The sequence below is a fragment of the Schistocerca cancellata genome, chromosome 6 (assembly GCF_023864275.1).
Source record: "Schistocerca cancellata isolate TAMUIC-IGC-003103 chromosome 6, iqSchCanc2.1, whole genome shotgun sequence".
In the NCBI taxonomy this organism is placed as follows: Eukaryota; Metazoa; Arthropoda; class Insecta; order Orthoptera; family Acrididae; genus Schistocerca; species Schistocerca cancellata.
Window position 1 is genome coordinate 304236658 of NC_064631.1, and position 19320 is coordinate 304255977.

Genomic DNA, 19320 nt, shown 5'->3' on the forward strand with positions numbered 1-19320 from the left:
TTGACGCGTCAATTGGACAGAGTTTGGTACAATATCCCTCAGGAGCACATCATTTCCAGGCCGAATAATTGCTTGCATATGGGCCAGAGATGGACCACTGCGTTACTCATTTGTTAATTTGTGAAGCTTTTTGTCTTTAATAAATCATTCAGTTTTTCTGGAATTGTTATCATTTGCTTGTCTGTACATGCACGTCACATCTGCCGATTTTTGTCTCGTTTGGATAATTCCTTCTTGGTACGCAGGTTTTTTTCATTTTTTTTCTTTTTCTTTTTCTTAGAGTGTATTGAAGGTTGTACAAAATTATGAATGAACATTTCTTATGAGGCATATGTTTCTAAAATTGTTTAAACAAAGAACTGTCTAGCACATGAACGGTGGTGGCGCTACCTTAAAAAACAGTACACACTCATCTGTAATGTGTACATGGTGGAACTTCTCTCTCTTCACAGTTCTTGACTGGTTACAGAAGATGGAGCATTATTCTTTGTAGTAACACGTATGTAAGTGTTCGAGTTGTCGCTTGCTAGTGGTTATTTTCATATAAGGCATATATAACTTTGTGAATGGAAAATTCAGTCAGTTTCTAGTATAGAGGGCCTGATGATGGCTTATTATATGGCCGACAGAGATATCGTACAGAATAAACTGGAGATGTACTTAACAATCTTGATATTTTCACATTTATTAAAACGTGTTGAGGGTGGATGTTCTTCCCGCAAAGCCCAATGACTAACGAAAGAAAAATTTCGCATGAGGTATTAGCCCAGCTGGAAGAAATTTACCATAGTGGGCAAGGAGTGCAGTGCTGCGACTGTTTATGATGACGGTGTAGTGGAATGGAAAACGTCGAAAATGTTGTCTTTGAGTGGCTGCCGTAGTATTCAGGATGACTTGTATAGAAAGAATACCATTGGTTTGATGAATAATAGATTCCTCTAAATGTGTAAAAATTTTAGTGAAGATAATTAGGAAAACCAATCCTGTAATGTTCGAATAAAGTATTAGTGCTGTGCTGCCCGACACAATCACGTCGATTAAATGCCAGGGTCATTTTGAAAGTCATTGCAGACCACTCAAGAGCGACGGTTACGGTCGTGTGACAAAGTTCAAATTCATGTCAATTGTGAGCTAGTCTTTAGACGTGACAGTCGTATTTGTGTTTGCTGGTTCACGTGGCTGTGTCGTGGGTAATTCAGTTCTAAAAAGGGGACTGAAACCGAGTCAGCTCGAGTTAAATGCTGTGACCACCGTTCGTACATCTAAGTCGAATCCCAATGTGGAAAGAACCCAACGGAAATTCACAATGCTTTGAGAGAGGCGTGCGGGAATAGTCTACTAGATCTTAGCACAGTATCACAGTGGTCTTCTCGTTTCCGTGAAGATCGGGTAAGCACAGGGCACAGCCCAAGAAAGAAAAGGTCATTGACTGCAACAGACTACAGCGTTGTAGTTAATGACATTTTGAGAGACGACCGACGAAAAACGTGTGAGGAAACTGCAAGTGAGGACAGAATGTCTGTCACTTCACGTTTACATAATCGTAACTGAAAAGTTAAACATGAGATTGACTGCTATACCTCTCTCTCATACTTTCCAAACTAAATACCTAGGAATTACAGTTCTGAACCACTTAAATTGGGAGGAACACATAGAAAATGTTGTGGGGAAGGCTAACCAAAGACTGTGTTTTATTAGCAGGACACTTAGAAAATGTAACACATCTACTGAGAAGACTGCCTATACTACACTTGTCCGTCCTCTTTTGGAATACTGCTGCGCGCTGTGGTATCCTTACAGACAGGATTGACGCAGTACATCGAAAAAGTTCAAAGAACAGCAGCAAGTTTTATATTATCGCGAAATAGGGGAGAGAGTGCCCCTGAAATGATGCAGGATTTAGGCTGGACAACTTTAAAACAAAGGTGTTTTTCATTGCGGCGTGATCTTTTCACGAAATTCCAATCACCAAATTTCTCCTCCGAATGTGAGAACATTTTGTTGACACCGACCTACATATGGAGAAACGATCACCATGATAAAATAAGTGAAATCAGAGCTCGTACGGAAAAATATAGGTGTTCGTTCTTTCCGCGCGCTATACGAGATTGGAATAATAGCGAATTGTGAAGGTGGTTCGATGTACACTTTGCCAGGCACTTAAATGCAATTTGCAGAGTATCCATGTAGATGTAGATGTAACATATCTTCTGCATACCTTGCTGAAGTAGCACTGCCGGAAGAAAGAATGTTGGAGAGCGCTATAGCCCCAGCCGGAAGCAGTTTCCAAATGGTTCAAATGACTCTGAGCACTATGGGACTTAACATCTGAATCATCAATCCCCTAGAACTTAGAACTACTTAAACCTAACTAACCTAAGAACATCACACACATCCATGCCCGAGGCAGGATTCTAACCTCTGACCGTAGCGGTCGCGCGATTCCGGACTGAAGCACTTAGAACCGCTCGGCCACAACGGCCGGCTAAGTAGTTTCCAGAATGATTTTGAACAAAGAGTTCAACGTCGTAAATTGGCTTCTCAGCACTGAGACTGTGAGACTGGTTGAACAAATCTTTGTTACTTTTAGGTATAAGTTGTCTACATGAATAATAAAACTATATCTAAATTTGGGGCCATTAGGTCCACATCACAGAAAAGTCAATTTGTGTTCCTAAATTATCAGTATAAATTTGACCGTAAAGATCAAGGACGCCCTTTGAGGTGTCCATAATGGTTAAGATAGGCAACTCATAAAAATACCGAGCCTTTAAATCTTCTGGGGTTATACGTCCATAAAAAAGATAATAGCGGTTTAATTTAGAACCATGAGCGACGCTTTTTGTGAGGCACTTAATGTACGCTTATTACGTTCAGCTATGGTTTCACTGATATCAGATATGAAAACGTGCAGCTACCTCATTTTACACTCTTTCGCTCACTCCACTTTTATGTATACTCCCACTATTTGCACTCGAATAGTTAGTTGGTGTTTTTTTAACAATTTGCTGGCGCTGTGAACGAGTGGTTCTAGGCGCTTCAGTGCGGAACCGCGCTGCTGCTACGGTCGCAGGTGCGAATCCTGCCTCGGGTATGGATGTGTGTGATGTCCTTAGGTTAGTTAGGTTTAAGTAGTTCTAAGTCTAGGGGACTGATGACCTGAGATGTTAAGTGCTTAGAGACATTTGAACCATGTTATTTATTTATTTATTTATTTATTTTTGATAACGTGAGATGAAAATTCCAGGTACTTCATCTCCTTCTTATAATAGCTATTGTTCATATGTCAGTACAGTTCTCTGAGTTGTGTAATCGCTACTGTTTGCGAAATCCATTACACAAATCATTGTCAAGAAGGACTCTTTCACCTTTCAAAATCGATGTATAATAGAATCCGGTAACCATTACGTACAGCAGGAAGCTTCATACAAATCATTCACAGTTGTCGAGAGAAGAAATCTCCGTTACCTCCGCATTTTCAGGTAGTTCATCGTGTAAGGTTCAAAAATGGCTCTGAGCACTATGGGACTTAACATCTTTGGTCATCAGTCCCCTAGAACTTAGAACTAATTAAACCTAACTAACCTAAGGACATCACACACATCCATGCCCGAGGCAGGATCATCGTGTAAGGCATGTGCTGTATTATGTCAAGCCAGGTGGTGGAGGTTCCAGTCCTACCATGGGGCAAAAATACTTGGCGGTAGTGGGGTTCTTAGCATGGCAGTCGTGCACACTGACTTTTTTAAATAATTTATTATTATTTCTAAAAACAAATTACATTCCAAAAAATGAAGATCTTTATCTATATGTACGTTGACTAGTTCAATACGTTGTCAACTATGTTCAATAAGCAAAATAAATAAACAAATACCAAAAAGGTTACGTGATGAACACAATGTTGAAAAATCCATTGCAGTAAACAAATTGTGATATTCTGCGTCTGTTGCAATATTTGTTTGTGAACTGTATGAAACCTACAGCAGACATAAATACACCACTGTCAGCAGTTATTTGAAATTGTAATATGTGAAAAGGCACTTCACTGAATTCGAAAACCACGTACTAATTGCATCAATATGAACTACGTTTACAAATGAACATAAAATATCTCTGAAAAAGTTATCTAATTTATGGATGGGAATAAATTTTGACTAAAGTTACTGCTACTCAATTCCAGGCACAGTTATTCAGCTGCGGAGGATGACTTTCAAATTGTTCTTTATGTTAAATACATAGTTTTAGGTATCTATTGTCTAGTTCCTAACCTATTTATTTGCTTCTTCATCTGTACCATTCAGATTTTTACATATTTCTTGGTTCCATATTTTCCCTCGATTTACTGTTCATTCGGAACTTATAAGTCGAGTAGTAGCTAACACAGATGACAAAGTAGAGTGCATAATCCGAGTGTAGACGCCCAGAATGCTTTCAACTTTGTCAGAAGCCCGATACGTGGATTCAGTTCTGTTATCGTTCCGTTTATTCAGCCACCACCTTGAAAACCAATACGTGGTACATGTAAGATCAAAAAAGGAATTATCTGAATAGACAGGAAATTAGTAGATGCGATCAACAGACAAAATATGATTCCAGTTTCAAAAAAATTGGATGATTTATTCCAGAGAAAGAGTTTCACGAATTAAGGCAGTGAATAACGTTTTGTTCAAACAAATTTCGGGCTTGCAGCCGGTCGTCGTTCAATACTTCGCACGATATTTCAACTGGGCTGCGACGGCTCACCTGAAGATGACTGGCAGGTGCCCAGTTGAAATATCGTGCGAAGTATTGAACGACCACCGGCTGCAAGCCCGAAATTTGTTTGAACAGTCAATTCGCCGGGAAAATTTTAAAATTCACAATAACGTTTTGGTCTGCCTCTGGCCCTTGATCAAGCTTTTATTCGGCTTGGCTTTGATTGACAGAGTTTCTGGATGCAGCATAGGGATAAGTCGACGATATTATTCTACGGCCTGTTTTGTTGCACTTCATGACAAGTCATCCTGGGCTTATATTTCAGCAAGAAAATGCCCTCGCACACACAGCGGCAGTTTCTACTGATTTTGTTCGTGCTTGCCAAACCCTACCTTGACCAGCAAAGTCGCCGGATCTCTCCCCAATTGAGAATGTTTCAGTCACTATGGGCAGGGGCCCTCTAGCCATCTCGAGACTTCGACGGTGTGACGCGCCAATTGTTCAGACTTTGGCAGGAGGGTATCCAGCAGCACTACCAGTCAGCGCCATGCCGATTAATTCCTTGCCCAAGGGCCACAGGTGGACCAACGCGTTATTGACTTGTTCAATTCATGAAGCTCTTTTTCTTGAAGAAATAATCTAATTTTTTTGAAATTGTAGCCATTTGTTTGCCTGTACTTATACACCACATCTACAGTTTTCCGTCTCATTCGAATAATCCCTGCGTGATGGTTAATTTGTGTGTGTATGTATGTATGTGTGTGTGTGTGTGTGTGTGTGTGTGTGTGTGTGTGTGTGTGTTGCATAAGCCACTGTAGACAGGGGTGGGATCACCATGCTCAAAACGTATTCCAATGCACTCGAAGGTGGAAAAATATCCGTTATCTTCGCCACTAACCAAACAACATTTTCCATCTTCATTGGTGTGAATGCAGTACGTGTAGTGTTTGCATTTTTTCTGCTTTGTATGTTTTCGTGATGTTAAGGACCAATAGGGACGAACTATCGTAAGGTCGGCTTCCATAAGTTTCTTAAAACTCGTTTAGGCCCCCGAAAAAAGAAAACTATTCGAACCATCATTACGCATGTCGACAATCTCAGCACTCATATTTCATAGACGTATCTCTCATATAAGCGATAAGTGAAATGGTGAACACTATAGTAGGGCCGGCCGGAGTGGCCGTGCGGTTCTAGGCGCTGCAGTCTGGAACCGCGAGACCGCTACGGTCGCAGGTTCGAATCCTGCCTCGGGCATGGATGTGTGTGATGTCCTTAGCTTAGTTAGGTTTAACAAGTTCTAAGTTCTAGGGGACTAATGACCTCATACGTTGAGTCCCATAGTGCTCAGAGCCATTTGAACCATCTATAGTAGGAAATATTCGTCTTTTGAAGGAGGCTATGTATTGAATTTCAGTGACCAGTACTTACATAACGGCAACCACAGATGGACCTGATGTGACTTATTATTACTTTGCCTGACGATCACAAAGATTTGCCACTATGTCCAGAGTACCAAGTTACGAGAAACGATTCCTTTCTCAGGCTCCAAGTGGTTTCCTGTTGAGAGCAACCGCAGCTGAAGTAACCATGTTTCAGAAATGAAATATCGGTTTTTCAGATGGTTCAAATTGCTCTGAGCAGTATGCGAGGTCATCAGTCGCCTAGAACTTAGAACTAATTAAACCTAATTAACCTAAGGACATCACACACATCCATGCGCGAGGCAGGATTCGAACCTGCGACTGTAGCGGTCGCCCGGCTCCAGACTGTAGCGCCTAGAACCGCACGGCTACTCGAAATATCAGTTTTTGACCTGGTCAGTATGAACTATGACGCCCTGCTGTTGCCGGTAATGGTATTTTACCTTGAAAAGGTTGAGTACCCCTCTTATACGTATTAGGCGTGTGTAAACCTCAATATGTCATTTGACATCACGAAACTGGTCGCGTAAATGTAAAAGTTCATATATAGCTGAAAGCGATTTTTTTCTGAAACATAACCTTCTCAGACTGTTTACGGCGATGGGGGCTGAAAATAATGGTGTGCTTTAGGTATCTCCAGGAATTTCTCGAAATGGAGACGGAAGTAATAAAAATCCGTTGCGTCGTTAAATTTAAATCAGCGCTGCTGGTTGGTAGGTTATACAGGTTTGACTCGTTTAAAGATTATTAGCGGGGTGCAGTTTTGAAAAAGACTGTTTTCAAATGAGTAAATGACGCGAAGCTTGGCAAAACCATTGAAAAGAGCAAAAACACCGCGCCAGTAGATTGGTAAGCTAGTGGTAGAAGTGGGAAAGAGGAAAAGACGGAGGTAGGAGAACGCTGCAGAAGTTTTTCTCCGAGCCAAATTTTTTATCGAATTACAATTTTTTGTGATAGATTTTTTGAGACATCGGAAATTACGAACACAGGACTGTAATGATCGAAATCCGTTAATGTTGCGTTCATATTAGAGCTCCGCGAGAAACGTTTTCACTATGAACTCGCTAAGACTCACATTTGAAGAAGCAAAGATGCTCTCTATGGATACTGACCGCGTAATAAACCGCGACCCATGTGAAGCGATAAGGTGCCCCTCCGACGTATTCAACACTTTTTTATACGAAGCTGATAACTGGTAAGTCACAAAGCCGGCTAACGAGGTTATCGGCTAAATGAAAAAAGCGAATGTTTCGCTGATTGGACAGTTCTTAGGCCAAAGGTCTAAGATGTACTCTTACGGCATAGAGTCGGGTCCATCATGTGGTGCATAGTGTGGTGCAATCAGAAATCGGGCTTTATCGCCATGACAATAAAAGGATCGTTTGTTAGGACGGAAAACTTTCGCTCATTATGATCAACAGAAAATTGTCATCTGTGTACTTCACATTTAAGGGCATAATCGCACCCATCCCGTGGATCTGTTTGTAACATTCCATTAGTTCTTTAGTCTTACGGTTTCTTCTGCTGTTGGTTTCACCGAAAAGGGAGTATGACTTTTTTTTACTTCATGCGCATCTCAATCGTTCTACGTTTAGTCCACAAGGAAAAAGAGGAAGGAGAGAGAAAGAGAGACGACATGGACTACACAAAAAGAGACCGCAAGCGAATAGAGGGGCAATCTGACGTGTAACATGGCCACCAGAGTTCATTTAGTTCTAGTATGTCCATCCTTGGATTGGAGGTTTGAGGTGCAATACCACAACCCCTATTGGAATCCTGTATCCCATTCCAGTCTCATCTCCATTCTCCCAAAGAGGGCATATATGTAATGTTAGTAATTTATACTTATTTAAACTGTTGTTCTGACATTGTTTACGCTGGGCCTCGCTAGTATATAGAATGAAGCAAACACGTTGGGTTAAAAACTAATGTCCGATCACAATTTACACACAATACAAACTACAGGCACATAGTAGGAATAAAATTGCTACTGTATTTATGGCGTAACTAACGATTAAAGTTCCAATATTTCACGTCATGGAGAGACACCTATTTTTGTGTTTTGTTAGATCGGAAGTAATTTGTATCCCTAATAAAAATACACTCCTGGAAATTGAAATAAGAACACCGTGAATTCATTGTCCCAGGAAGGGGAAACTTTATTGACACATTCCTGGGGTCAGATACATCACATGATCACACTGACAGAACCACAGGCACATAGACACAGGCAACAGAGCATGCACAATGTCGGCACTAGTACAGTGTATATCCACCTTTCGCAGCAATGCAGGCTGATATTCTCCCATGGAGACGATCGTAGAGATGCTGGATGTAGTCCTGTGGAACGGTTTGCCATGCCATTTCCACCTGGGGCCTCAGTTGGACCAGCGTTCGTGCTGGACGTGCAGACCGCGTGAGACGACGCTTCATCCAGTCCCAAACATGCTCAAAGGGGGACAGATCCGGAGATCTTGCTGGCCAGGGTAGTTGACTTACACCTTCTAGAGCACGTTGGGTGGCACGGGATACATGAGGACGTGCATTGTCCTGTTGGAACAGCAAGTTCCCTTGCCGGTCTAGGAATGGTAGAACTATGGGTTCGATGACGGTTTGGATGTACCGTGCACTATTCAGTGTCCCCTCGACGATCACCAGTGGTGTACGGCCAGTGTAGGAGATCGCTCCCCACACCATGATGCCGGGTGTTGGCCCTGTGTGCCTCGGTCGTATGCAGTCCTGATTGTGGCGCTCACCTGCACGGCGCCAAACACGCATACGACCATCATTGGCACCAAGGCAGAAGCGACTCTCATCGCTGAAGACGACACGTCTCCATTCGTCCCTCCATTCACGCCTGTCGCGACACCACTGGAGGCGGGCTGCACGATGTTGGGGCGTGAGCGGAAGACGGCCTAACGGTGTGCGGGACCGTAGCCCAGCTTCATGGAGACGGTTGCGAATGGTCCTCGCCGATACCCCAGGAGCAACAGTGTCCCTAATTTGCTGGGAAGTGGCGGTGCGGTCCCCTACGGCACTGCGTAGGATCCTACGGTCTTAGCGTGCATCCGTGCGTCGCTGCGGTCCGGTCCCAGGTCGACGGGCACGTGCACCTTCCGCCGACCACTGGCGACAACATCGATGTACTTTGGAGACCTCACGCCCCACGTGTTGAGCAATTCGGCGGTACGTCCACCCGGCCTCCCGCATGCCCACTATACGCCCTCGCTCAAAGTCCGTCAACTGCACATACGGTTCACGTCCACGCTGTCGCGGCATGCTACCAGTGTTAAAGACTGCGATGGAGCTCCGTATGCCACGGCAAACTGGCTGACACTGACGGCGGCGATGCACAAATGCTGCGCAGCTAGCGCCATTCGACGGCCAACACCGCGGTTCCTGGTGTGTCCGCTGTGCCGTGCGTGTGATCATTGCTTGTACAGCCCTCTCGCAGTGTCCGGAGTAAGTATGGTGGGTCTGACACACCGGTGTCAATGTGTTCTTTTTTCCATTTCCAGGAGTGTATGATGATGATGAATAAAAATATGACATGATGATTTTTCAATCAGGATCAAACATGGTCATGTTCTAAATGGTGTCAGTTAATGAAACTGTAATTACGACCATATAGAAAATGTAAAATTTTACTCTTACAAAATTTAATTAATAAAATCTATGCCTTTCGTTCAATAAAACTAATCTCTCTGTTCACCTGAAAATGCTAGGATTACTTTCCTTTTTGTTAATAAAATAATGTATGCAAATTAGTGAAATATATTGTTGCAATGATAAAACATGTAAGTTATGGTCTTTATAGAAATATATTCTTTCCTGTATTTGCTTGAAATTATTCAACGTTATGCCATGTAATTTTCTATGAAATTTGGGAAGATGTATAAAAAAACTTTAATTGTTAAATATGCAAAATTTAATATGTAACAGCACCAGTAATTGTTTGAAATCATATAAATAGCAGCGATTTGTAATCCGCCAGAAGGCAGTCTTAAGTCAGACTTCAGATGAGTTTTATGCATGTAGTTCGCCGCCAAACATCTAGCGTGCGAAATAAAATTCTTTGTGAACAAGAAGTACTGAAACTTATTCACACCATTACAAGACTCCCATGTGGCGATGCAGTAACATCAAGATGAACCTACGGCAGCATCAAGAAGCAGCAGCACAGATCACACAAGATACGTATTATTCATTTGGTGGAGCATATCCGTAATAAGACGTGGCATATTACAGATGGACTTTGGTCGTTCACTTATATAATTAAATGGAACAGCTACAGCCGTCCTTATGACGTCATTTGCCACACGGTTACCAGTTTCGGTGCTTCAGTGGTCCATCTTCAGGTCTTAACTGACACTGAGGGGGCTAATACCATCAAATCGACGGTTGAAGACACAAAATTGTGGTTACAGATAGTTTGCGAAAACCAATTAAGATGTTGGCCATTGATGCATCGTGTATACAGATGGTGTTAACCTCCTCAACATCAGCTAAGGCCTGAAGATAGTGCACGGAAGCACCGAAACTACTAGCCACGTGGTAAGTGACATCATAAGGACAGCTGTAGGTGTTCCATTTTGTTAAGAGAGTGCATTGATGTTCTTCGTGTTTAATGTTGTTACCAGGCCTGATAGAGAATATAAGAGGCTTGAGTGACAGCTGCGAAGGACACGGAGACGCCACGTACTCGTGTGGGACAGCTGGCAGCTGGCAGAGTTTGAAAGGCGCCCCATTGCGGGTCTCCACTTAGCAGGGTCATCGAATCGTGCAATATCGAGTTTGTGAGGCTTTCGGATGGTACAGTGATCCAATGTTGAACTGCATGGGAACGTCAAGGCAAGCACACTCATAGTCGAGGTTCCCGTCTACCGCATTTTATCACCAGAAGGGGCGAAGGCAGTACTGTGCACCGACCACACACATCCACGCCTGCCATCCGAGAACAAGTAATCGACACCTTGCAACATTCTGGGTCATTCCTCAACACTGGTCAGAGACTAATAGCACAAAGAATTACCATCCCATGCGTATGCTGCCATTAGTACGACAACATAGACTGACCGGGAAGCATGGCCTGCTGAAGAATGGCGTCGCATTGTGTTCAACTATGAATCGCGATTCTGCACTACCCCGGATGAATATCGTCGGAGGTTCCGCTGTTTCAACGTTTAGGAGAGGCGCAATTGTATTACTCCTGAGCCATGTAACTCCTGGCGAAATGGTGCGGTAAGCAGTTGGGAAATTTGTGGTAAATTCCTACGGGAGCAAACTACTGACGTCATTGGTCCCTGGGCTTACACACTACTTAATCTAACTTAATGTAAGTTACGCTAAGGACAGCACACACACCCGTCTCCGAGGGAGGACTCGGACTTCCGACGGGAGGAGCCGCGGAAACCGAGGCAAGGCGCCTCAGACCGCACGACTACCGCACGCGGGATGCTGTTGGGTTTGATTTCACGGCTGGTAGTGACTCAGGGTACGTCACGGACATCCTGCATCCTCACGTGTTACCTGCGATGTGACCTCCACTTTTGAAATGGACAATGCCCATCCGTACATGATATGTGTCTCTATGAACTGTCTGCGTCATGTTGCGGAACTCTCGTGGTCAGACATAACCCCGAGAAAACACGCATAGGACCAAGAAGCTGGTAGAACACTTGCCCGCCAAAGGCAAAGGTCCTGAGTTCGAGTCTCGGTCCGGCACACAGTTTTAATCTGCCAGGAAGTTTCATATCAGCGCACACTCCGCTGCAGAGTGAAAATCTCATTCTGGACGCATAGGACCAGCTCGAATGTCAACACTGCCAGCTTGCCTCAGGAGAGAATACGACAGTTTCATGACGTCGTTCCCAACCGAGTCAGTGCATGCATCCAGGACAGCGGGAGTGCAGTCTCATTCTGGTAAGGCAGTTCATGCTGACAAGTTCTTTGAAAATTTGACGCCGCGCAGGATTAGCCCAGCGGTCTAAGGCGCTGCAGTCATGGACTGTGCGGCTGGTCCCGGCGGAGGTTCGAGTCCTCCCTCGTGCGTGGATGTGTGTTTTTTTGTCCTTATGATAATTCAGGTTAAGTAGTGTGTAAGCTTAGGGACTGATGACCTTGGCAGTTAAGTCCCATAAGATTTCACACACATTTGAACATTTTTGAAAATTTTACTCGATATTGTGATCACTGTAACAGCATCACATATTCTTGCAAATCGTGAGGTTTCCAGTTCTGAGTGCTTCACTTTTTTTTTTTTTTGGCATTGAAGATAATTACAGATGGTTCCATAAAATTTCTGGCGGGCAGCCTCATAAATTCGACTTCTTCTTCTAATATTTCGACTGAATACCGTCCTGCCGTCTTCGGAGTGAGCGAAAATATGAAGATGCACATAAATACAGATCTTCGCAACAGAACATTGGGAGATAGTTGAATAGTTCGTTCAGGAAACACAAAATGGCGTGTGCGCTCACCAGAATTATTGCCTCTGGACTTACAGAGGTAGGTAAAAATTAAAAACGTCAGTCGACGAATCCGGGAGACAGCAAAAGTCTTGTAACACAGGACTGTGTGCGATAAATCCAGGTGAAATTCAGGGTGCAATGTTGTATCTAGGGACCACTTCAAAGAATAATCGATGTTTTGATCATCTGACAGGACGATAATAATAACAAACACACGACTCCTATAAAAGGGCAAAGTGAACGTAGATGTAGTCCCTAAGCTTACACACTACTTAACCTAAATTATCCTAAGGACAAACTCACACAGGGAGGACTCGAACCTCCGCCGGGACCAGCCGCACAGTCCATGACTGCAGCGCCTGAGACTGCTCGGCTAATATCTCGCGGCCCGTTACAAGACCCGCCAGGTTAGCCGAGACCGCTAACGCGCTGCTTCCTGGCCTCGGGTAGGCGCGCCGGCCCCGGTTCGAATTCGCTTGGCTGACTACCGACGAGGGCCGGTGTGCCGGCCAGCCTGACTGCGGTTTTTAGGCGGTTTTCGACATCCCACTAGGTGAGTAGCGCGCTGGTCCCCACGTCCCGCCTCCGTTACACGACGCTCAAACATTTCCAACACGTTCGCACTGTTTCATGATCCACACTAGATGCAGACAGCCGGGGGTGGACTAATTTAATCCCGAGGGATACGGGGTGGCGGCAGGAAGGGCATCCGGCCACCCCTTCAAACTAACCATGCCAAAGCCGATTGTAGCCACGCCGACCTTGCGAAGACTGCGGGACAAAGACGCAAGCGATAGACGGAAACAGTACTCTTCGGAGCGCTGTCACGCCCTGGAAGTAATTACGATAGTGTCTGACAAGGCACGACACTTAATTACTGACCAAAACTTTTCTTAGAGAATACCCTTCGTACAATATTACTGTGATTATGTTTCTCATCTTAAAATTGGACTGTTCACTATTTCTATTTTTCTTCTTTTTTCACAGTTCAGCACACCTTCTTCCTGTTTTCATGCCTCATCTGTTTCAGTTTTTGACAAGCTATCCACTGGGCCATCTTACCACAAGATCTGAATGGGATGCTATGAGGAGTTTCCCATTTCAGTCTGGAAACCAAGAGTGGTGCCTGATTTCTGTATACAGGTTTATTCTTATTAACGTTTAAAACCTCCGAAGCGACGTAGATGACGCTGAGACAAGTGATTTAGTATAAGACACACGGGGTCGAAAATGTAGAAAAATATCCTAGACGCGGATGACAAATGTTTAACATGTGACGTCACCAGATAACGCACCTCTTCGAACCAGCAGCATTTGGGCTTGTCTACATCTACATCTACATCTAGATGGATACTCTGGCAGAGGGTTCATCGAACCACCTTCACAATTCTCTATTATTCCAATCTCGTATAGCGCGTGGAGAGAATGAACACATATCTTTCCGTATGAGCTGATTTCCCTTGTTTTATCTTGGTGATCGTTCCTCCCTATGTAGGTCGGTGTCAACAAAATATTTTCGCATTCGGAGGAGAAAGTTGTCGCACCTAATCTCGCCAGTAGAGGGTAGTGCTCCGCTAGATTGATCCGTTTACGATTTCGCATTATCCAATGTGATACAGTAGTGCTCGCGGTAGTGGTAATACAAATGGTTCAGATGGCTCTGAGCACTATGGGACTCAACTTCTGAGGTCATTAGTCCCCTAGAACTTAGAACTACTTAAACCTAACTAACCTAAGGACATCACACACACCCATGCCCGATGCAGGACTCGAACCTGCGACCATAGCGGTCTCTCGGTTCCAGACTGCAGCGCCCAGAACCACATGGCCACTTCGGCCGGCTAGTGGTAATACAAGACTACAATAAATTCCATTTACATTTAATGAGCTTGCAGATAATTATCAGGGTTATGGTGCTACTTGCAGCATTTTCGCAGAACGTTTTTCACAGCGGGTTTTACGTTCTCACATAAGGTTTGCAACCGTGACTCGTCCAATGCGTGAAACAGGGACTCTGTACTTAAGTAAACACTGAAGGCAAAAAAATATATTCAGGAAATGTAACACAGTCCTCACATGTGCTGTGTTCTGAAGTCGAGGTTAATTATCGGACAAGATGTGACGTATGAAATGATTTCTACCTTGTTGCTATATGCCAGCATTACCGTATCACAATGGATAATGCAAGAATGAATGTGTAGTACTGCCCCCTGATAGCGAGGGTAGAATGGACAAGCAAGAATTCTGCAAGTATGACGAGGCAAACCCTCTAGTAACATCACATTTTCGACATTTGTCACCCACTTTTGGAGTATTTCCTGACATTTGCGACCCCATGTGTCTTATATTAAAGTATTTGAGCCAGCGTCATCTAAGTCGCTTCAGGGATTTTTAAACGTTAATAAGAATTACCTTCACGTTGGTGTGTAAAGTGTATGAGTCTGGCGACATTCCATATAAGTTTCGGAAAAATATCATCCACACAATTCCGAAGATTGCAAGAGCTGACAAGTGAGAGAAATATTGCACAATCAGCTTAACAGCTCATGCATCCAAGATGCTGACAAGATTAATATACAGAAGAATGGAAAAGAAAACTGAGGATATGTTAGACGACGATCAGTTTGGCTTTAGGAAAAGTAAAGGCACAAGAGAGACAATTCTGACGTTGCAGTTGATAATGGAAGAAAGTCTGAAGAACAATCAAGACACGTTCATAGGATCTGTCGACCTGGAAAAAGCGTTCGACAACGTAAAACGGTGCAAGATGTTCGAAATTCTAAGAAAAGTAGTCGTAAGCTGCAGGGGGAGACGGGTAATGTACAATATGTACAACAGCCAAGAGAGAATAATAAAACTGGACGACCAAGAATGAAATGCCCGGATTAAAAAGGGTTTAAGCCCGGGATTTAGTATTCCCCCCCCCCCCCCCACACACACACACACTATTCAACTATCCAATGTGCTCATCGAAAAGCAGTGATAGTAGTCAGAGAAAGGTTCAGTAGTGGAATAAAAATTCAAGGTGAAAGGATATCAATTATACGTTTCGCTGATGAAAGTGAAGAAGAATTACGTGATCTGCAGAATGAAATGAACAGTCTAATGAGTACAGAATATGGATTGAGAATAAACTGAAGAAAGACGAAAGTAATGAGAAGTAACAGAAATGAGAACGGTGAGAAAATTAAGATTACGATCGATGTTCATGAAGTACACTCCTGGAAATGGAAAAAAGAACACATTGACACCGGTGTGTCAGACCCACCATACTTGCTCCGGACACTGCGAGAGGGCTGTACAAGCAATGATCACACGCACGGCACAGCGGACACACCAGGAACCGCGGTGTTGGCCGTCGAATGGCGCTAGCTGCGCAGAATTTGTGCACCGCCGCCGTCAGTGTCAGCCAGTTTGCCGTGGCATACGGAGCTCCATCGCAGTCTTTAACACTGGTAGCATGCCGCGACAGCGTGGACGTGAACCGTATGTGCAGTTGACGGACTTTGAGCGAGGGCGTATAGTGGGCATGCGGGAGGCCGGGTGGACGTACCACCGAATTGCTCAACACGTGGGGCGTGAGGTCTCCACAGTACATCGATGTTGTCGCCAGTGGTCGGCGGAAGGTGCACGTGCTCGTCGACCTGGGACCGGACCACAGCGACGCACGGATGCACGCCAAGACCGTAGGATCCTACGCAGTGCCGTAGGGGACCGCACCGCCACTTCCCAGCAAATTAGGGACACTGTTGCTCCTGGGGTATCGGCGAGGACCATTCGCAACCGTCTCCATGAAGCTGGGCTACGGTCCCGCACACCGTTAGGCCGTCTTCCGCTCACGCCCCAACATCGTGCAGCCCGCCTCCAGTGGTGTCGCGACAGGCGTGAATGGAGGGACGAATGGAGACGTGTCGTCTTCAGCGATGAGAGTCGCTTCTGCCTTGGTGCCAATGATGGTCGTATGCGTGTTTGGCGCCGTGCAGGTGAGCGCCACAATCGGGACTGCATACGACCGAGGCACACAGGGCCAACACCCGGCATCATGGTGTGGGGAGCGATCTCCTACACTGGCCGTACACCACTGGTGATCGTCGAGGGGACACTGAATAGTGCACGGTACATCCAAACCGTCATCGAACCCATCGTTCTACCATTCCTAGACCGGCAAGGGAACTTGCTGTTCCAACAGGACAATGCACGTCCGCATGTATCCCGTGCCACCCAACGTGCTCTAGAAGGTGTAAGTCAACTACCCTGGCCAGCAAGATCTCCGGATCTGTCCCCCATTGAGCATGTTTGGGACTGGATGAAGCGTCGTCTCACGCGGTCTGCACGTCCAGCACGAACGCTGGTCCAACTGAGGCGCCAGGTGGAAATGGCATGGCAAGCCGTTCCACAGGACTACATCCAGCATCTCTACGATCGTCTCCATGGGAGAATAGCAGCCTGCATTGCTGCGAAAGGTGGATATACACTGTACTAGTGCCGACATTGTGCATGCTCTGTTGCCTGTGTCTATGTGCCTGTGGTTCTGTCAGTGTGATCATGTGATGTATCTGACCCCAGGAATGTGTCAATAAAGTTTCCCCTTCCTGGGACAATGAATTCACGGTGTTCTTATTTCAATTTCCAGGAGTGTATATGAAGTTAAGGAATTCGGCTACGTAGGCAGCAAAACAACCAATGACGGACGGAGCAAGGAGGACATCAAAAGCAGACTAGCACTGGGAAAAAGTGCCAGAGAGGCCCACTAGTATCAACCGTTACTTCCAGGAAGAAATTTCTGAGAATGTACGTTTGGAGCACAGCACTGTATGGTAGTGAAACATAGACTGTGGGAAAACCGGAACGGAAGCGGAAGGGAATCCAAGCATTTGAGGTGTACAGCTACAAACGAATGCTGAAAATTAGGTAGACTGATAAGGTGGGGAATGAGGAGGTTCTGTACAGAATCGGAGAGGAAAGGACAATGAGGAAAACACTGACAGGGAGAAGGGACAGATTAATACGACATCTGTTAAGAAATCACGGAATGACTTCCATGGTACTAGAGGGAACTGTATAGGTAAAAACCTGTAGAGGAAGATACAGATTGAATACATCAGCAAATAATTGAGGCTGTAGGGTGCAAGAACTACTCTGAGATGAAGAGGTTAGCACAGGAGAGGAATTTGTGGCGGGCCGCATCAAACCTGTCAGAAGGCTAATGACTCAAAAAAAAAAAAAAAGAAAGAGAATCTTCTTTTGTTGTGTGTGGTTGTCTAAGTAGTCCGTCCCGATAAGCTGAGTGGTCTGCGCGGCGGTGTGTCACGCCAAGGGGCCCGCGTTCGATTCCCGGCTGGGTCGGAGATTTTCTCCGCTCAGGGAATCTGTGTTGTGTTGTCCTCATTATCATTTCATCATCATCAGTGGAAGGCAACGGGAAACCACCACTGGAATCACTTCCCTAGACGCTCATGCGGTGGACATCTCTGAATGGGCTTTCCCCATGACAAGACCTGCCGTAAGGCAGAACACAAAGTTTTTAAGTTGTCTAAGTTACTTCACCCTGTATTTAGATTAGTGATGAACGAGTATAGGCTTGCTCAAAAAGCTGGAGTTATGGTACATCGCAGCGCCGTTCATATGAGATAACCGTATGGTATTAATGGCCGCCTAGTGCCAGCCTTTTTATCTGAGGTAATTTAGGCGACTTGAGCTTCAGTGATGATGAAAGAATGATAAGGACGACACAACACCCAGTCTCAGAGGAGAAAATCTCAAACGCCGACAGCAATGGATCCCAGGTGCCCTGCATCCAGTTACGGAGGCGAACGTAACGTCGTTTAATGTTACGGATGGCACGAATAAGAGCGTGGTTGCTTACGCGGACACTCGGTGACGATCTCGATGCTGACTTCGGCGTGAACCGCGGCCAGCAGCACGGCTGCGCAGAAGGCGGCGAGCAGCGCTGTCGTGGTCCTCATGTTGCGGCGTTGGCGTGTCTTCTGGCGTCGCAGTGGCTGCCCGCTTCTTCCTGCGTAACGCCCTCCGTGGCAGTAGCCCGAGATAGCACGAAGGGCAGTCGCCTCAGATAAGCCGAGCTTCCCCCGATCACTGCACTCTTATCGGCAGCAGAGAAAACACGTCTGGCTAGATTTCGTAATAAGTGCTTATTATGCGACTAAAGGGCCGTGTACGGGCCTGACGCCTGTGGCAGCTAAACTGCGAGGCTGGCGTGAGTTCTACGATGCACACTTTTTCATTAACCACCTACACTAACGCGGCAAAAGTGATGGGATGCCTCCTAACACACTGTCAGGCCACATTTTGCCCCGCGTAGTGCAGCGACTCGATTTGTCATGGACTCACAAGTCATTGGAAGTTTCCTGCACAAATACTTAAATCACTCTGCCTCTGCAGCCGTCCTTATGCCTCAAACTGTTGGCGGTGTAGTCTTGTGCTCGAACTGATTCATAGATTATGTCCCACAAATCTTCGATGGGATTTACTCTACTGGTCATTAAAATTGCCACACCACGAAGACAACGTGCTACAGACGCGAAATATTACCGACAGGAAGAAGATGCTGTGATATGCAAATGATTAGCTTTTCAGAGCATTCACACAAGGTTGGCGCCGGTGGCGACACCTACAACGAGCTGACATGAGGAAAGTTTCCAACCGATTTCTCATACACAAACAGCAATTGACCGGCGTTGCCTGGTGAAACGTTGTAGTGATGCCTCGTGTAA

At 45.2% G+C, this 19320-nt stretch overlaps 1 protein-coding gene across 1 annotated transcript in view; it reads right to left on the reverse strand.

Annotated features, from left to right (window-relative positions):
* LOC126191128 (venom toxin OcyC11) overlaps positions 1–18609 on the reverse strand; it is a 30896-nt gene extending 12287 nt beyond the window's left edge. Inside the window, exon 1 of the mRNA XM_049931876.1 lies at positions 18453–18609. Coding sequence (XP_049787833.1) covers positions 18453–18552 — 100 coding nt within the window. The 5' untranslated portion in view covers positions 18553–18609. The remainder of the gene's footprint in view (positions 1–18452) is intronic.
* Positions 18610–19320: the final 711 nt, after the last annotated feature.